At 39.0% G+C, this 16,307-nt stretch overlaps 1 protein-coding gene across 1 annotated transcript in view; it reads right to left on the bottom strand.

Moving 5' to 3' along the window:
- Window positions 1-2,379: 2,379 nt before the first annotated feature.
- Window positions 2,380-16,307, bottom strand: part of galnt18b (UDP-N-acetyl-alpha-D-galactosamine:polypeptide N-acetylgalactosaminyltransferase 18b) — a 75,224-nt gene continuing 61,296 nt past the window's right edge. The window contains exons 7-11 of the mRNA XM_069174152.1: window positions 15,097-15,282; window positions 12,278-12,415; window positions 9,461-9,556; window positions 6,862-7,026; window positions 2,380-3,004 (exon numbers count right to left, since the gene is read on the bottom strand). Coding sequence (XP_069030253.1) covers window positions 2,858-3,004; window positions 6,862-7,026; window positions 9,461-9,556; window positions 12,278-12,415; window positions 15,097-15,282 — 732 coding nt within the window. The 3' untranslated portion in view covers window positions 2,380-2,857. The remainder of the gene's footprint in view (window positions 3,005-6,861; window positions 7,027-9,460; window positions 9,557-12,277; window positions 12,416-15,096; window positions 15,283-16,307) is intronic.

Below are 16,307 nucleotides of genomic sequence, written 5' to 3'. Positions count from 1 at the left end.
TGTGCTGTCAGGATTGAAGATGTTTGTGAAGCATCCACATTTTAGAATTTGTAGCAAACTCAATATTTGAAGCATCGTCTTCTGTCAGTCAGCTTTATTGGCCCAACATGTGAACACATATGAGGATTCCTTCAAAGTCTTCACTTTATGAGTATGGACAGATATGCATTTGAGCTGCAACTTAACTGGTTGGTGAAGACAAACAATTACAAGAGGGTAATTCTATATTTTATAGTTATATAGTAGCTTTGTTTGACATATTTTGTGTTTGTTTACTAAGTGTTAATGTTAAAATTTAATAATTTTTGAGTGTGTAGCAATTTAGACAAATTTCCCTTTTAAACACAAATTTGCTCTTAATCCTTAATCTCTTATTATTTTATTTTTTTTATCTTTGTGCTTACACATTTGTCCTAGTATAGGATATTTTACTGATTCCCGAAATGGCCTTGATAATTACACTGTCGTTTGCATGCAGTAATCTACATCATCACCTACTATTGTACATCGTAGACAAATGTTTTAAAAACCCTGTTCACGCTAAGATTGTAAGTCTCACTGAAAGAAGTCTGCAACTGTTGGGAATCAAGGACTGATATTTGTTCCTGGACACATTTTCAGCCTGAGGCATTTCCTTTTACCCAGCAGTGAACATGGTTCCCCATAAATAATATGAAGTGTCTTTTTTGTTTGAGCAGTTATAACACATCTATGCTCTATACAAAACAAAATCAGAATACAATTACCTTTTTAGTTTAAATTAAAGAGACGTTTTCCATTAAAAAAAGACGTTCTCATGTAAGTAATAACATTTTCATGACAGTTGCTCCAGAAAGGCAAAAGATGAACATGTTAAAAATCTTTAATTACCATGGCAAAGCAAATGACTGTAATTTAGCAAATGCTGAATTTCTAAAGGAAGACAGACATATTATCACCCTGGCTTCATTGAAATCAGGCCAGCACTTTTCTGAGATATTGCATGCCTCATGCTCAGACAGAGACAGCTCCACGGCTCCATCACTGTGGGATACGGTTGGATTTATCTTTTTCCCCAGATTTACAGGAATTCAATTCTCTGTAGTGTACTTTGTACCAACCTAAAAAAAAAAAAACATTTGTGAGGTTATTTTGTGGTGAAAGATGATGTGCTAAATCAACAAGGGCGAAAAATGTATGAATGATAATAAGAGTATTAAGCAAATGTGCATACACAGATTCCCTGTCTACAGTTTAAAGCTGAAAGTAATATTTGTAAAATGCACCAGCAGGCAATGAGGATGAGAGGTCAACCAAGAGAGGATGTTAATGTGCAAGGGAGTACTGTTTTGGTGTTCTTTCAATGAAAATTTTGAGCATGCAGCGGTGCTCTTATTGCATATATTAAGATTAAGATGTTAAAATGTGTTAGTAGGGAGGTCCTTTTGATGAAAGTGGGTTTCCATGTATATTTAATGCCATCGTTTGCCGAGCTCTGCTTGAATGTGGATGGTAACGAGGACAGGCATGTTGAAAACAGGCTGTGCCACTCGTCTCCTCCCCAGTTACACACAGCCGTCAGGGCAGCTCAGCTTCTGCCCCGGCATGTCATTACAAACCGGCAACATCACATCCATGGCTGTGCACGTTCTAAAAACTGCTGTGCATGTTTATTAGTCTGATTGGGTGCACATTGTTCAATAAAATGTCAAATCTTAGGCCAAATCTATGTTGGCTCTTCAAGTTCAACCCAAAGACAATAATAAAAAAAACAAAAAACACATGCTGTAACACAAAAAAAACCTAAAAGGAAATAATGAGGATATCTTTAGTAATTTTCCTGCACGTGCAGAATAACGAAATGACGAGCTTTTCTCAGCTCCTCCGTGTTGAATTTCGTTCTTTAGTTCTCCTTACTTTCTTTTACTCCTCTGCTGGAGACTTGGCAGTAAAGAAATGTAACAATAATGAAGTTTTAACAGTCACATTGCATGAGCCACATATTATTGAATTGAGAACATGTCTGATGTATAGATTTATACAAAACAACATAGCCGGCATCGAGCGATGCAATAAGTAACTCCATGAGCCACAAACCACAGCAGCAACTGTGGATGTGTTGGTCGGGTTTTCTTGCCCCCTGGAAACTTGTTTTGCCTCGTAAATCAGTTCCGTTTTGTTCTCTGCAACTTGCAGCATTTCTGTATTTGTGTTCTCTAAATTTGCAGGGCATCCTGATGCTGTATATGTGATGTCTGCACACAAAGATTTCTGACAATAAAAAAAACAATTTGGGATCAATGGCAGATTCCAATCCATTTAATTTCAATGATACAGTGTATTTTGTATTTGATTGTGCATTTGGTAACACATTTAAAAAAAGGCACTTGGACTCAGTAGTTTACATCAGTTCTTTTACTGTTATATATTACAAATATTCAAAATATTTACATTTAGAAAATATCATTTTAAGATGTATTAGAACATTTCCCACAACTTTACAGCTGATTTATAAAACCTGAGACACTAAAATAAAATAATTACAGCAGGGACAGATTCAGAAAGCTGCTACACAGTAGCAAATATGAACAAAGTAGAAAAACATATTGGACCCATTATATCTTTTAAGTTAACAAAAATCAGACTGTACTGTATTTACCACAAAATATACTAAATATACTACCTAGTCAAATCTGCAAAATACCCGCCAACTATGGCTGATCCTGTAGGCAAAATAAAATGTTTAACATTTGTCGACCGCTCATCAGAGGACATCATGGTGCTCCAAATCAACTAGTTCAAACATGCACTGCTCTCCCGCTGCTTATCCTTATCCTAACAAAGGAAACGAGTCCTTCCAGTGTCTTTCAGAAGTCGATCATAGGGAGCTGCTAAACAGCACATTTGTGATGAACCATTTCTGTCCAGTGCACTTCTGCAGAGCCAGTTGGTAGCCAAACTCATTGTCACTGTTCACTACGAGCTCTAGGCATCTCTTTGATTTCCTGTTCTGAATGGATCCTCCCTGAAAAGATAAAAGCAGGCTGGTTAAAACGCTGGGCTCCAGAAGAACAATTTGTGTGCACAATATAACTTGCCTCCTTTAAACCCACACTGCTGTGAATGGATACGGATGTGAGCTGCTGAAGCGCCCTAAGCTCGCCGTTTTGGCTGAGTCACTATCATCCTCAGTGGGCCCACCAGATAGCATCAACATGGTTTGAAGGCAAAAAACAACAATACAATTGCCAGCACCGTCATTAGCTTTGTTCCTAGGAATGCCAAGATGTTGAGAGAATACACCGAATGAAGAAACTCAACCAAAATAGGAAAAATAGACACGAACAACACAGATTGGAAACAAAGGAGGTCGAAGAGAAATCGAAACAAAGACATGAAGGACACATTAAGTTTCACAGCCATTACAATATTGTTTAAAATCAATTATTTAATAGACAGGAAGCTCTTGATTTATGGGAAGATGAGAAATATAAGAGCTAATCAGTAAGTGGAAAACAAAATAAGCTCCAACAATTTATTAACTTTAATATGACAGCTGTTGCCAGCGTCTGAACAAAATGAATCACCCTCATAAAATTATTGCACCATGTCCTCATGAAATGAGACAGGATTTTCTCATTACAGTGTCAGGACTGACAAAGGGCAAGTGACTGAAGAGGAGGCCTTCAACAGTCAATACAGCGCAGATAGAGCTGTGAGAAGAGATCTCTTTTCAGCGCTATGAGAGGAATGCAGAGGGATGTGGGAGGAAAAAGACCCAAGGATTGGACAGGTTGTACAGACTCAGCACTAAATTATTCTTTCTATATTTCCACAAGACTGTGGCCTGTCTATGAGGTTCAAGAGACATTTTTATAGATAACAGATTGGTAGTAACGGCTGGGAGTGGGCATTTATGGACTATTATGTAGGGACTGCCTGAGCCAGCCCATGGTGCAGTGTGTGGCACAGTCAAGGCATTAAACCAAAGGCTGTCAGCTGTATAGACCCTGACCTGCACTAGATCCTGTTTGTACTGAACCCCCATTGCTGCTACAGTAAATCATTCTGAAAGAGTGGACTGCAGATAAACAGATTAGATTATAATGTCTCAAATTCCACACTGCTGTTCTGAACTTACCAGAAATAACTGTGACATTTGAAATGCATCATCTGCCAACATATCTGCCAGCTTTAATTATTTTACCCAGAAATGAACATGTTTTTATGTTCTCTGTTTTACACACTCAATAAACACAATGGTGGCTTCTCTCCAGCAGCATTATGGTGGGACTTAATGAAAAATAAACACTTTTCTGGAGTGTTCAGCAAAAGTTGCAGCTTCTTCAGACACTACAGTTTGAAAATTCTTTACGTCGGAGGTCCCTCTGTTTCCACCAAGTAGCCAGGATGGCAACCATCGAGTGGGGAAAGTGTTGATTGTTTCACACTCAATGTTTGCACTGTTTTGATTGCATCATCCCAGTACTTATAGTGCACTGCTTGTTTCTGTACTTGACAGCGTGATCGCACTCATGTGTTAGTATGCAAGTACACCATGTAAACACAGCAACTGTGTGTTACTTCACCTGTTTCAGCCCTTCTCAGAGATGGCACACAGAGTTAACCCTGGTCAGTACTGTTTAGGTTCTGAGTTTTGTGTACAGACGCCTGCATAACTACTCGGAGATCTATTTATTACTGCAAACCTTTAAGATGAGGTAAAATTGCATTGTTTTTAGCCTGACCTGTTCTGTAATTAAGTGACCCACTCCAACATATGTACTCCATACTGAACTATTAAACCAGCAGGTAAAATATGTCTTATGGTACAATATATGCCAAATGCAGATACCTTCATTACTAACAGGTTAGCGTACCAAAGACTGCACCATTGGTTGTTTCATTTAGAGCAGACACTTTCCAACTGTGAGGTGGACCTCCCCAGAGGGACACCAGAGAGATGAAGGAGAGATGAAGGAGGGAGAGACATGAGTCACAGCTACTACGTGAGGTGAAGGGGACCAGAGGGACATGCAGGTCTTCTCCACAGCAGGTCGTTAGTCATTGTAGTTGTCCTGCTGATTTGGCTCACTTACCAACGTCGTTAGCAGTTAGAGTGACATCTGAGGCTGAGATAGAACAGGAAGGATATTAAGGGGCTTTAAAAGTCTCTTCCTATTTTTTATATTCCCTGTTACTCATACTTTCTGAGGACATCAATATCTCCGTTGCAAATAAATGTCCATAAATCCACTTAGAAATCTTGGAAAATATATGCTTCTCACATTAACTTGAGAACTTGCCTTGGGTTTTATCCCATTTTCTATTTTTTTCAGTCTAAAAGTGATCCAGTGTCATATTTCTGTGCATCCATGTGTGCCCTGCAAATGGGCTGCACATTTTCCAGATTGTAATGTGTAGAGCTGTTCTCGTACAAATGACATCCTTATATTCTTAATCCTGCCTACAAAGCTGTGATTGGCTGATTGTTTCTCGAACAGCTCTTGGTAAACACATGACAAGATCTCTATGAATCTCTGAACAAATTGAAGACGTGGGTGGTGATTAACAGGTTTGGAACAAGGCCAAAGTAAAATCCAGAGTCCCTCCTACATTAACTTGTAAAAGTAGCTGCTCTGGGTTTTATTCAGCCAATTTATCGACATTCATTAAAATCTTGGTGCTGCTTCTTAAAAAAGTCTCCAGGATTTTGCAAATTAATATATTTATGAGCACATTGGAAGGTTTTCATTTGATTTAGGTTGCTATCGTTTTACACGAAATTTACAAAGCTACACCCAGAACAATAGATACTTGTTCGAGAAAAATAAAAAAAGCTGCACTTATCCACAAATCGAACTATACAATCCTAACCACTGATCATCTGACCTACCAGCATTTACCGAATCTTTACTTTCAAGGTTTCATTATTTTACAAATCAATGTTTACAAAAATCACTGTGGCTAATGAAAAGCTTTTAAAAGGAGGTGAAGATATTTTCCACATTTCATAAAAAATATCTTTGGTTAACCTGGTTTTGTGCAGAACACTTCAATATTTGAATTTAGATCAAATAAACTTATTCAAAGACTGCTCCATATCCCAAAGTTGCCATGGCTGCATCAGGGTGATCTATTTTAGTTTGAGCTTGACACTTTGCACAAGTGCAGTCAAAATTGTGTCAATAATTGATACCATCTTTCAGAGACATGATATGCTCCAGCCTTGATAATACATCCTCATCATCCCATTTACTGAGTTATACAAAGTTATCTAAAATAAACGCTTTGGGATCACTGTGAGGATATGTGACATATGAGTAGGAGTATGAAAAACCTTTTCACACTTTGTGCCTCCCCCTTCGTAAAAACATAAAACACAGGTGTAGTATTGACATGGTCAAAGGAATATTGTTCTTAACTAACAAACCTTTTATAAAAGCACGTTGGGGATTTTATACATATTTGACTAAAGAGCAAAAACAATCTGTGATTACCACTGAACTGACAGCATACCAGACAACAATGTGAGGTCTTTTGAGCCCAAATCAAAGCGCGCAGTAAATCCAATTCACTTGCTGTCAAGGGGCATGTTGCTGCTTGTTCTGCTGAAATACAGTTTGTAACCACAGACCCACTAATGAAGAAAGACAATCATTAAATTTCAGTGAACTTCGTGCCCAAATAAGTCACAGAATTGAAGGGAATTCTGGCCAAAAGGTACATCAAACTACTTACATGATAAGCTACCTGCACAGATGGTTCTCCTGTCACTTTCAACAAATTTCCCAAATGGAGGCTTTTTGAGAATAGAAAACTAAATGCTAACTATTGTTTCCTAATTATACTAAATGTGGGTTGTGTATCACGGGTGGTCACCTGAGAGAAGAGCCAGTGGAGCTTCATGCGTTTGGCTGCAGCATAGCTGCACTCAATGAGGCGTGGTCTGCTATTCACATCCACCAGGCACTTGTTGTCGTCGTCGTCAATGGTGGGACTGAGGAGCCCGATGTGGAGCTGCTGAGTACTGGTGTAATACACATTCTGAAAGAAACACCACATGCTGCTGTGAACAGATAACTTGACACTCTCCTGCACATTCAGACTGCTGCGGTTGACAGTTAGATAATGGTCCTGATGGAGCTGTATATGACCATACAGGGACTAAAATATGCAGCAAATGAGACTTACTCTTGGGTTGTCTTTGTGAATAAAAGGGACATCTCTGAGGTTGATTTACATACACATAATATACATATTCATACCATTTGCCTGACTGAATAGAGAACAAGGAAGGATCAGGCAAGGCAAACAAATGAAGCTCATTATTAATTCAGGAACGGAGACAAAACCTGAATAATTGTGCTCTCGCTGATGGAAAGCTTCCTAACCGCTTTTTTCAAGGGCAAATGTTTGCTCATATTAAGCTGACAAAATGCTGTAAATCATTCGCAGGAATACAGCAGAAGAAGCATGTCAATGTGTTCACTGGCACAAAGCTGGCTTTAGCTTGATCTAGTGCACTCAAAAACAAGAAGTCTGTGTACTGTCTACTGACAAGCATAAAACTTTTTTCTTTTTCTTTTTTACACATCAAGGCTTCAGTGTCGCCATCTAAAAATGTCACAGGACCCCTTTTTTTTTGTAGAACTAGCATTTTTACTTTGACATATCTTTTGCTGATTATATTTGGTTTTACTTAAACAGAGTTTAAAATCTAGCATTTTTACATTGTTTTCTGGTATCTTTAGTAAAGGACCCGAGTACTTCCTCGCTAGTGGCAGCTTAAAGCATAGAAATGAACGAGAACTCAGGACATTCAATAGTTTGTGGTATTGAAATGATAAAAAACTGCAAAAAGAAAACTGGAAAGTGTGATTTATATTAGAGTATAATTGGTTGGGAGCAGACAATTACACAAGAGGTCTGTTTGTAGAAATGAGCGAAAGGTTGTCTCCACCATTGTCTGCTGTTTGCCTATTCTGCTGCTTGTGTTACTTTTACTCTTCTCATTTGTCAGCCCCAACTGCCTCCTTCACACGAAATATTAAGCAATCAGATTTTCTGTTTGTGCTGCTCATTTTTGGAGCGCAGCAGCTTGCCAGGCCGCATGTGGCGGTGTTTTCTACTGTAGCTGTGCTTAAGTCGGTATGTTTTAATATAGCTAGAGCTGAAGCTCTGTACTGTATGTTTGCTGACAACCTGCTCTTGTAAAGTCAGTCACGTGTCGGACTGTAAGCTTTGTAATACTCCTCCTTTCATGTGTGCCTTTGTAGTTTCCTTTTAGCACGTTGATGTAGTGCGTTTAGTGCAGCACCTCGGGTACAAAGTCTATCTCTCCCAAAGCAACATCAATGAAAAGTAGCTGACGCTTACAATGACACATTTTGACTGACTACAGCAAACATTTGCAGCAGCATATGTGTCTGTTTCACTATAATGGCAATCCAGGGACTAATTCCTCTCGATGATGTAACTGAAACATAAAAATAGAGCAGACAAGGTTTGTCTCGCAGAGGAGATCCCTAATCTCATTAGAAATGCTGGTGCCACTCCAATCCTTTTTTTGTTATGGATGGATTCATAGCACATAACAGAATTATAATTAGCAAGTTTTAAAGTTATCTAGGTCTCAAAAAGGTCTGTGGTCGGTGTAAATATCAATGCCGTCTCAATGAGTGTGAATCACATCCAGCAGATTCATTTGAATTGAGAGGGGTAATGTGAGATCAAGCCGCACTCTATGAGACAAGTTTACAACTGTCACAGCAAGGTTAAACAATCTCTGAAAACAATCTGCTCCGTCGTAATGGGATGGAGGGATCGATATGAGCTGGAAGAGGCTAGAGAAAGTAAATGATAATCAAGCTGTGCTAACACTTGATGACACTTAAGCTCCCCGTTATTTAGGCTGAGAAACATCCTGAACAAGTGGTCTAGAGATTTAAAGACACTGATGAATGAAAACGGATGAAAAACACATTGCAAGCAAGTCATTGAGGTCTATCAGGCTGCATGTTTAAAATTAAAACTGTTTTGCTCTTTTACAAGAAAATAAACCTTTTGACCTTTAAATTAAAAAAAAAAGCTGGAAACAAAGGATCAGGTACAATATAACTTTACCCAAAAATAATTTTACACTGTGTTTCCTTAATAATGTAGCATTTTATACAGATTCAGTGAGGACGTGTCATCCCTAAATGGAGAAGTATGAAATCAGAGACGAGTTTGATACGGATTCAAAAACAAGGACTGTTGTTGTGGAAGACAAAACAGAAAACATGATCCCGTTCTATGAGGCAAAGCTACTGAAAGGTTGAGCAATGGTGAGTTATTTCTCCGCAGGCTGGTGGAAGTTTTATTGAGGAAGAAAAACCCAAGATGGTAATAAAATAGAGAGGTGATATATTAAATGTGGCGATAGACTCAATGCTGCAGTGGTGCAGAGACAGAGAAGGGGGCCTGGGAGTGCTCTAACCTGTGGTGTCATCCCGTGACAGAGATACAGGATGGGGACGTTGTCGTTGTCCGGCCCCTGGTCCAGACACAGATCGTTCTTCAGGGAGTTTTTCAGCTGAGAGACAAAGAAAGAAACACACAGATGAACAAAGAAACAGCAGATGTGATCTTTAGTCAGTGGTATGACAGCATTTACATGTGCAAATATGTAAACCCAGATATTAGTCACAGACACGTAACAGTGTGAAGAAGATCAAGTCGGTCACAATATATGCTGCCATCAATAATTATTTCTAATTTAGAGAAGGCTCACATTGTGAGGTGCAGACCAGTAGGAGCTTCAATTCAAGTTCATTACAACTAAAACAAACAACAATTTTCCAGAACAACATGTGTTATTGACCAAATGTGTTGATGAAGCCATCAAGAAAAGAGAAAGGAAACAAAGTGAAGAAGTCTGTTTCTGCTGGATTTTATTTGATCTCAGAGAAGGAGTTTTTAAGAAGAAACTGAGCAACTTAAGTTTAAGTCACTGGAAACAAAATTTACATTTTTGAGTAAGTAAACTACATGTCGCTCTTCTTTTCTGCAGGTAACCCAGTAATTCTTTTGACGGGAGGTCAAAAATCTGTGAAGGACACTGTTGCATTTCTACAATTCATGACCATCTGCTGAGGAAAACCGAACATTGAAGATGGTTGAAACATTATGTTTTGTATGTACAGTCAGTTTTTTTTATGTCGTTAGAGTAAATATTGTATTTCCTAAACGGTTTAAAAAAAATTATGAAACCATTGTTTTGAATACTTAGCATAATTTGAGAGTAATTTATAAATCAGATGCCAGGTCAATGGAGAACATATTCTGTAAGGAAACTGGAAATAATCTACGTCAACACCCTGATGAAGGCAGGATGGCTGAAAATTTCAGCTGAGATGAACAAAGCATGTGGTGCAGGAGAGTCGGGGCACGTCTTTTAATTTTGATGGACTGTTCCTGATCATGTGTGGCATCCAGTCTGCAGACAAAATCTAGTGCCACAACAGAGGCTGACTGAGGAAGCTGCAAACCACCTGCTCTCTTCAACTCTGCAGTGCATTATTTCTTCTGCAGTGGGACAAAATTATTATCCAAACATTAAGTTCTGCTCGCTGCTGTGCTTGTTTTTTTTTTTTTTATGAAAATGTGCTCACGAATCTGTGTGACTTTGGACAAGTGTTACAAACCAAAAGAGGAAAAGCTGTTTACACAGTAATCACCTAATACCCACATCAGCCTGGCACCTTCACATGAACAGAATATAAAGATAAAAAAAAATAATTACAGAAAATACAGAAGAAGCTCAACCTGAGTGGGCTGAAACATCCAAAATGTGAATCATACTCTGAATCCTCTTGAAGTCATTTTTGCTTTATAAAAATGTAAATCAGAGGCGTCACGCTTCACGAACATGACTCAGTCTTTGAGGCCCAGAGGGTTATTCATGCACGTCATGACAAAGGTGTGCCTGATTACAAGATACAAACTGCACTGTAGGGCGCTCAGGGATAGTGGTTTGTGTGAGGAGTGAATTAGGCAAAGATGCGATCAGAGGAGCACAGCTTGGGATGATTCCAGCTCCCCATTGGCTCCAGAGATGTCTATCTATGTGATAATCAGTAAATCCACAGGCAATGCATGGTCCCGTCAATAGCTCAGCTGTAAACATCTCTAGTGCGGTGAAAAAATAGTAAACGTGCAACACTAAGTGACACCTGTGGGGACACAGTCACACTGGAACCGTGTTTAGAGCACCGTGAGCTTCTGTAACATGATGTATTTCTGAGTGAAACATGTGGCTGGAGAATAATACAAGAGGGTGTGATCCAACTGCTTTAACTCGTGCAGGGCTTAGCAAATACAAAAGATATGGACAGTTGGCCTCCATCCATCGCTTCTTCACTCACACTTTTAGATCAGGAGGGGAAGGGAGAAATAAATCAATCGGACCTCAAAGACTTTCTTCATAATTGTAATCAAGAAAGAAAGAAAGAAAGAAAGAAAGAAAGAAAGAAAGAAAGAAATGTATACCACGAGCAATGTATTTCTGATTTCATTGTGTCTTCGTTGAGCTGTATGGTCTCTTCTGTTTTTTCCTCATACCAGTGTGCTAAACAAGGATGACAATCTGCTGCATGTAATGAATCCTCAAACCTCCATAGCTGACTTGCCCATGAAATGCATGTCACAAATATAGAAAAAAAGAGGTCAACTAACTCCGATAAATTAATGTAATGAGGTCCGTCTATTTCCTCACTATATCCATCTGCCATTTGTCGGTGTGTAAAAGAAAAAAAAACTAATCCATGAAACGCAGAATGCAGTTCCATAATACTGCAGTCTGTGTGTCACTTCGTATTAGGCTGCATCATATTGATGTGAGGTGGGAGGACTGTTGAAATAAAGCTGTTTGAGAACAACTAGGAATGGGCAAACAGAAACACTGCCAGAATGCCCTGTTGGCTGTCAACGTTTCTGGCTCCTCTGACTAATACATTTCTGCTGCAAAGCCTTCTCGTGCTATATTATTTAAAGCAAGCTTCAATTAATCTATACATTAGTGTATCCCAGTAACTAAGTCCATTACAATGATCCAATAGAAAAGTGTTCTTCAGTAAGTTTGTGGGAGCGAAGAGTCAAAGTTGCTGCAGCAACTGAACTGTTTGTGTTCCTGACTGCAGCCATCCGGATCCCAACACAAGGGATTAAAATGATTCGCTCAGGTACACTTTAGCCCTGTTTTGGCTTTTGTAGATGGTGAATTGAATTTGGGATGAAGAGGGAGGCGGCAGCTTACCACTCCGTATGCGATGGTGTCGCTGTACATCCTCATCTCCGGGTAGATGTTGACCAGGTACCAGCGGAAAGTTTTACACTGCAGCCTCTTCCTCAGAGCCTTCCTCTCAGAGATGTCGCCGATATCAATCCCTGAGTCCTGGGTTTACGCAAACAGTCACACATGGAAACATACAGACACACACACAGATGCACAAGAAGCATAAAATTGATTTACTGTGGTTTGTGAAGAAGAGAATCAGATAATGGGCCATTGAGGAGGATTGTGCAGCCGTGTGTTGTGCATTTGAACAGCTTCTACACAGTTTAGATTTTTTCCTGTTCCGACTTGAAAACCATCCGCTATCCAGCTGCCACATCCCACATTAACACTCAGAGACAGTCCCATGTTACTGGTGATGGAAAAAACTGAGTACATTTGCTCCAGTAATGTATTTGAATGCAGTTTTAAGGTGCCTTTGGACTTCAGTGTTTACCTTCTTATGCTATTTTAAGACTTCATTTCTGAAGACTTTTTACTCCACATTTATCTTATCTTATGTGTGTAGTAACTGGTTACTAGTCAGGTTAAGACTGTACATAGAAACCCTTGATAAGCCCACAAAGTGCAATACATTGTTAGCATTAAACGAGTGGCTCTCACAGGAGTAATGATTTTAATGGTCTCATTTCACAACCCTCAGATTTAAAGCATCTGTGATTTTACTGCAGCAGGGTTTATAAGCAGTGTTATTTACAGAGTAATTAAACTTTGGATCTGAATATTTCTTCCATTACTGAAATGTTACCATCTGCCCCGTGTTGTCCACTGCAACTCATTGAACACCACTGACGCTTTTCTTTAATACCCAACAGACTGAAGTGGGTGCTAATGTTGCTGATGCGGCTTTCTGGTGCTCAAAAACACTAAAAACTTAACCAAGACCTTAAAATGAACACTGTGTTGATTCTTCACACTGAGATAAATTAACACTGACAATTTTGCTGTGTAGTTAATTCATGGGCTAAAGCTGGGGGTAAATTTCATGCTTCTTGAGTACAGACTCTGTTAAACGCCTCATTATTGACTGAATGAATTGCCTGCAGATGTTCATCTATTCATAACATGGATTTACATATTTAAACAGATTATACAGGACAAGGAAAAAAACGACTCCGCGAACAAACATTTGACTTCGCCTCAGAGGGATGCTACATTTAACATAAGACGACATTGTACAATTATTTATTTTAATCGACTGAATCCAGTCCAAGATAAAATAAACCTCTGTCGCTTCTGAAAACTGGGAAAAATAACACTAATAGAGCTGTAAAATCACAAGTTTATGAGGTTGTTGACAAGGCAGATATCTTTATTTAACATCTCAAATAATACAAAAAAAACTAAAACAGAGCTTCAAGAGAAAAAATCTGTTGCATTTCTGCTGAAAAAAACCCAACTTAATAGGAATTATGTCCCTTTTCTATCTTTGTATCTATTTTTTTCTGTATTATTAATCAGTGTGCTTCCAAGTCACAGCTGTAATCCAGTTAGTTTCTTTAATTAATCTTTTAAAAATGTATTGCCCGCTTTTACAATGAATTTTCTAACTGCTAATGTCTCCATTTGGACCATTTTATTGACTCATATTATATATTTATATATTCAGAGGCACATATTTAATTCAGGCCTCTCTGTAACTGACGAGAACATCATTGAATTTGAGCCTTCGTGAGGTGTCGGGCCTCGTTCAACACGACATTTGCGACGGGAGGAGAACAGCTGATAACAGCTGATACTCAACCCAGCAGCATTTCGTTTAGGTGGCTGCAGAACGGACTGTGCTTGTTGGTCCTACACATATATGGTGGTATTGGCTGATACCATCTGTGGCTTTGCGCATCATTTTTTCACATCTAACCTGGACGACTGACTGTATCAATACTCCCCCCTTTGGATTGCGACACAAAAGAAAAAAGATAAATCAAACTATGAAGAAAGCTCTTCGTCTTGTCATGTTTCTACGAGGGATGGAATAAACAATCAGCATTGCAATATTTCATAATGAGGTCTTTTGTGATACGTTATCAATACAATATCCCAGCGTAATATGCTTTTTAGGGTACTGATCGTTGTCTGCACCCATCTGAAGTGTCAGTGGTTCTGCTATCTGTAACCTTGAGCTGAATTATAGCTGACATCCGACAAGACTGTGTTAAAAAGGTATAAAGTCTATGCAGTTCAGCGTTCATGGTTTCTTCTCATCTGATTATTAAACTGTGAAACGTAGGACGGCTTATAATCAATCTCTGCTTTATGAGAAGTTACAGAAAGGAAGTCTTTTTTTAAAAAAAATTTTTACTTCTGACCATTTGTCAACAAAAAAATAACAGGTACTATTTTTAAAGAAATAGATTATTCTCCAGATTTTCTGTCCCTGCACATCCAAAATTGTTATAATTCCAGCTCCAAGAAGACCCTGTTCAGAGAAATAAAGCCTCCTCTTGGAGCGAGCACAGGTCAGAGCACTCTTCTATTATTATAGATTGAAGATAAAAATGGCAAATGCCATAGGATTCTTTGTGGCCTGGGGCAATACTAGTTTCTGAGGCTAAGGGTCCACTGATTTTTTCCACAGAAGAATATTAGATCTGTTCTTATTTTTGATACAAATGATTGACAAAACACATTTTCCTTGTGGTTGTAGTAAGTAAACCATCATTATCTGTAGACACTGAGGATAAAATGTTTGCTTAATCAAATATGTCAAAAAAACAAACATTTCAATAGGATGTTTTTTTTAATGACTACATAAAAACATGATTAATAATGTCACTGACCTCCATGGGAATATTCCACGCCATGTAGACATGGCTTTTAAACTCATCCATCCAAACCTGTGCGACTCTGAGTGCGTTTCGCCGCACGTGAGACGTTAGATCCTCAGTGTAGGGTTTATGAGCACGCTCTATGTGGGCGATGTGAGCACAGGGCAGGACCTCCACGCTGCCTCCACACTGCCACACCTGGTTTTAAACATTGGAAATAAAAAGAACAGAGAATATTGTCATTGTTGTACAGTTGTAGCCCAGCAGTCAGTCAGTCTTCTTGATTTGAGAGAGTTCATTTGAAACATTTAATTTGTAGCCTTACAGTAATTCAAAAATACAAAACCAACACACAACCCTCAAGAGTTAAAACCACAGCGTACCAAAGGCTGCACAGACATTGCTGTTCCTCACTGTAGGGTCTTACACCTGATGCTCATGCCAGCTAGAATATGTTCAATTGAGCACCGAAAAATGCCCAAGGTTTTCTCTAGAAATTAATACGTTTCAAAGAGCAAGAAAAACACAATTTCACTATCAAGTCATTTCATTCACTCAAATTGTCATTTTTTCTGTTTAGAACTGCGAACACTTTCAGTTGGTTTATTTGGACAATGTTTCTAAATTAAAAATATCATTTTTGTCTAGTTTTTTATCCATGTCTCCGTTGTGATGGCAACATTAGACATTAAAAACCAGACTGTGACTCAGGTGTGAGAGTTTGGGGAACTCCACGCTGTCAGTGCAGCGGGTCATGATGGCACCACGTTGAGGCTGCTTAAAGCATGTACTGGCTGACAAGCAGAGGCCCTTCATCACCTCAGCCGCCGACTGCATCCCTGCCTGTGAAGGGGAGTCCCCATGGTGGGGAATGCGAATAGCGCTCAGTGCCCTGGAGGAAAGGCATGACTCCTTGATGACTAAAAGCCAGCGGCACTTAGTCCTCGCATAATGAAGACCTCTGGGAGCTTCAGGACCCTGGTGCAGGAAACTCTGCAAAGTCTTCCCAAATGTGATACCTCCATCGAGCAAATGGTGACGGATCACAATAAGTAAAGGGACATTTTGGTTAATACAGTATGTTCTGAGTTGGTTTTCTGAATGGATATCTGCCTTGTAAAAAACATTCCTCCAAGTACTTCTAATTAACATATAATCCAGTTTTAAAAGTGATAGTTATGTGGTTACGGTTTTTTTTTTTGACATATATATAAACCCACTTA

This window comes from Embiotoca jacksoni, unplaced genomic scaffold (genome assembly GCF_022577435.1).
Source record: "Embiotoca jacksoni isolate LCO1_2020_lvr unplaced genomic scaffold, fEmbJac1.0.p SCAF_6, whole genome shotgun sequence".
In the NCBI taxonomy this organism is placed as follows: Eukaryota; Metazoa; Chordata; class Actinopteri; family Embiotocidae; genus Embiotoca; species Embiotoca jacksoni.
Note: the sequence above shows the minus strand (reverse complement) of the source record. Positions and strands in the feature narration are given on the sequence as shown.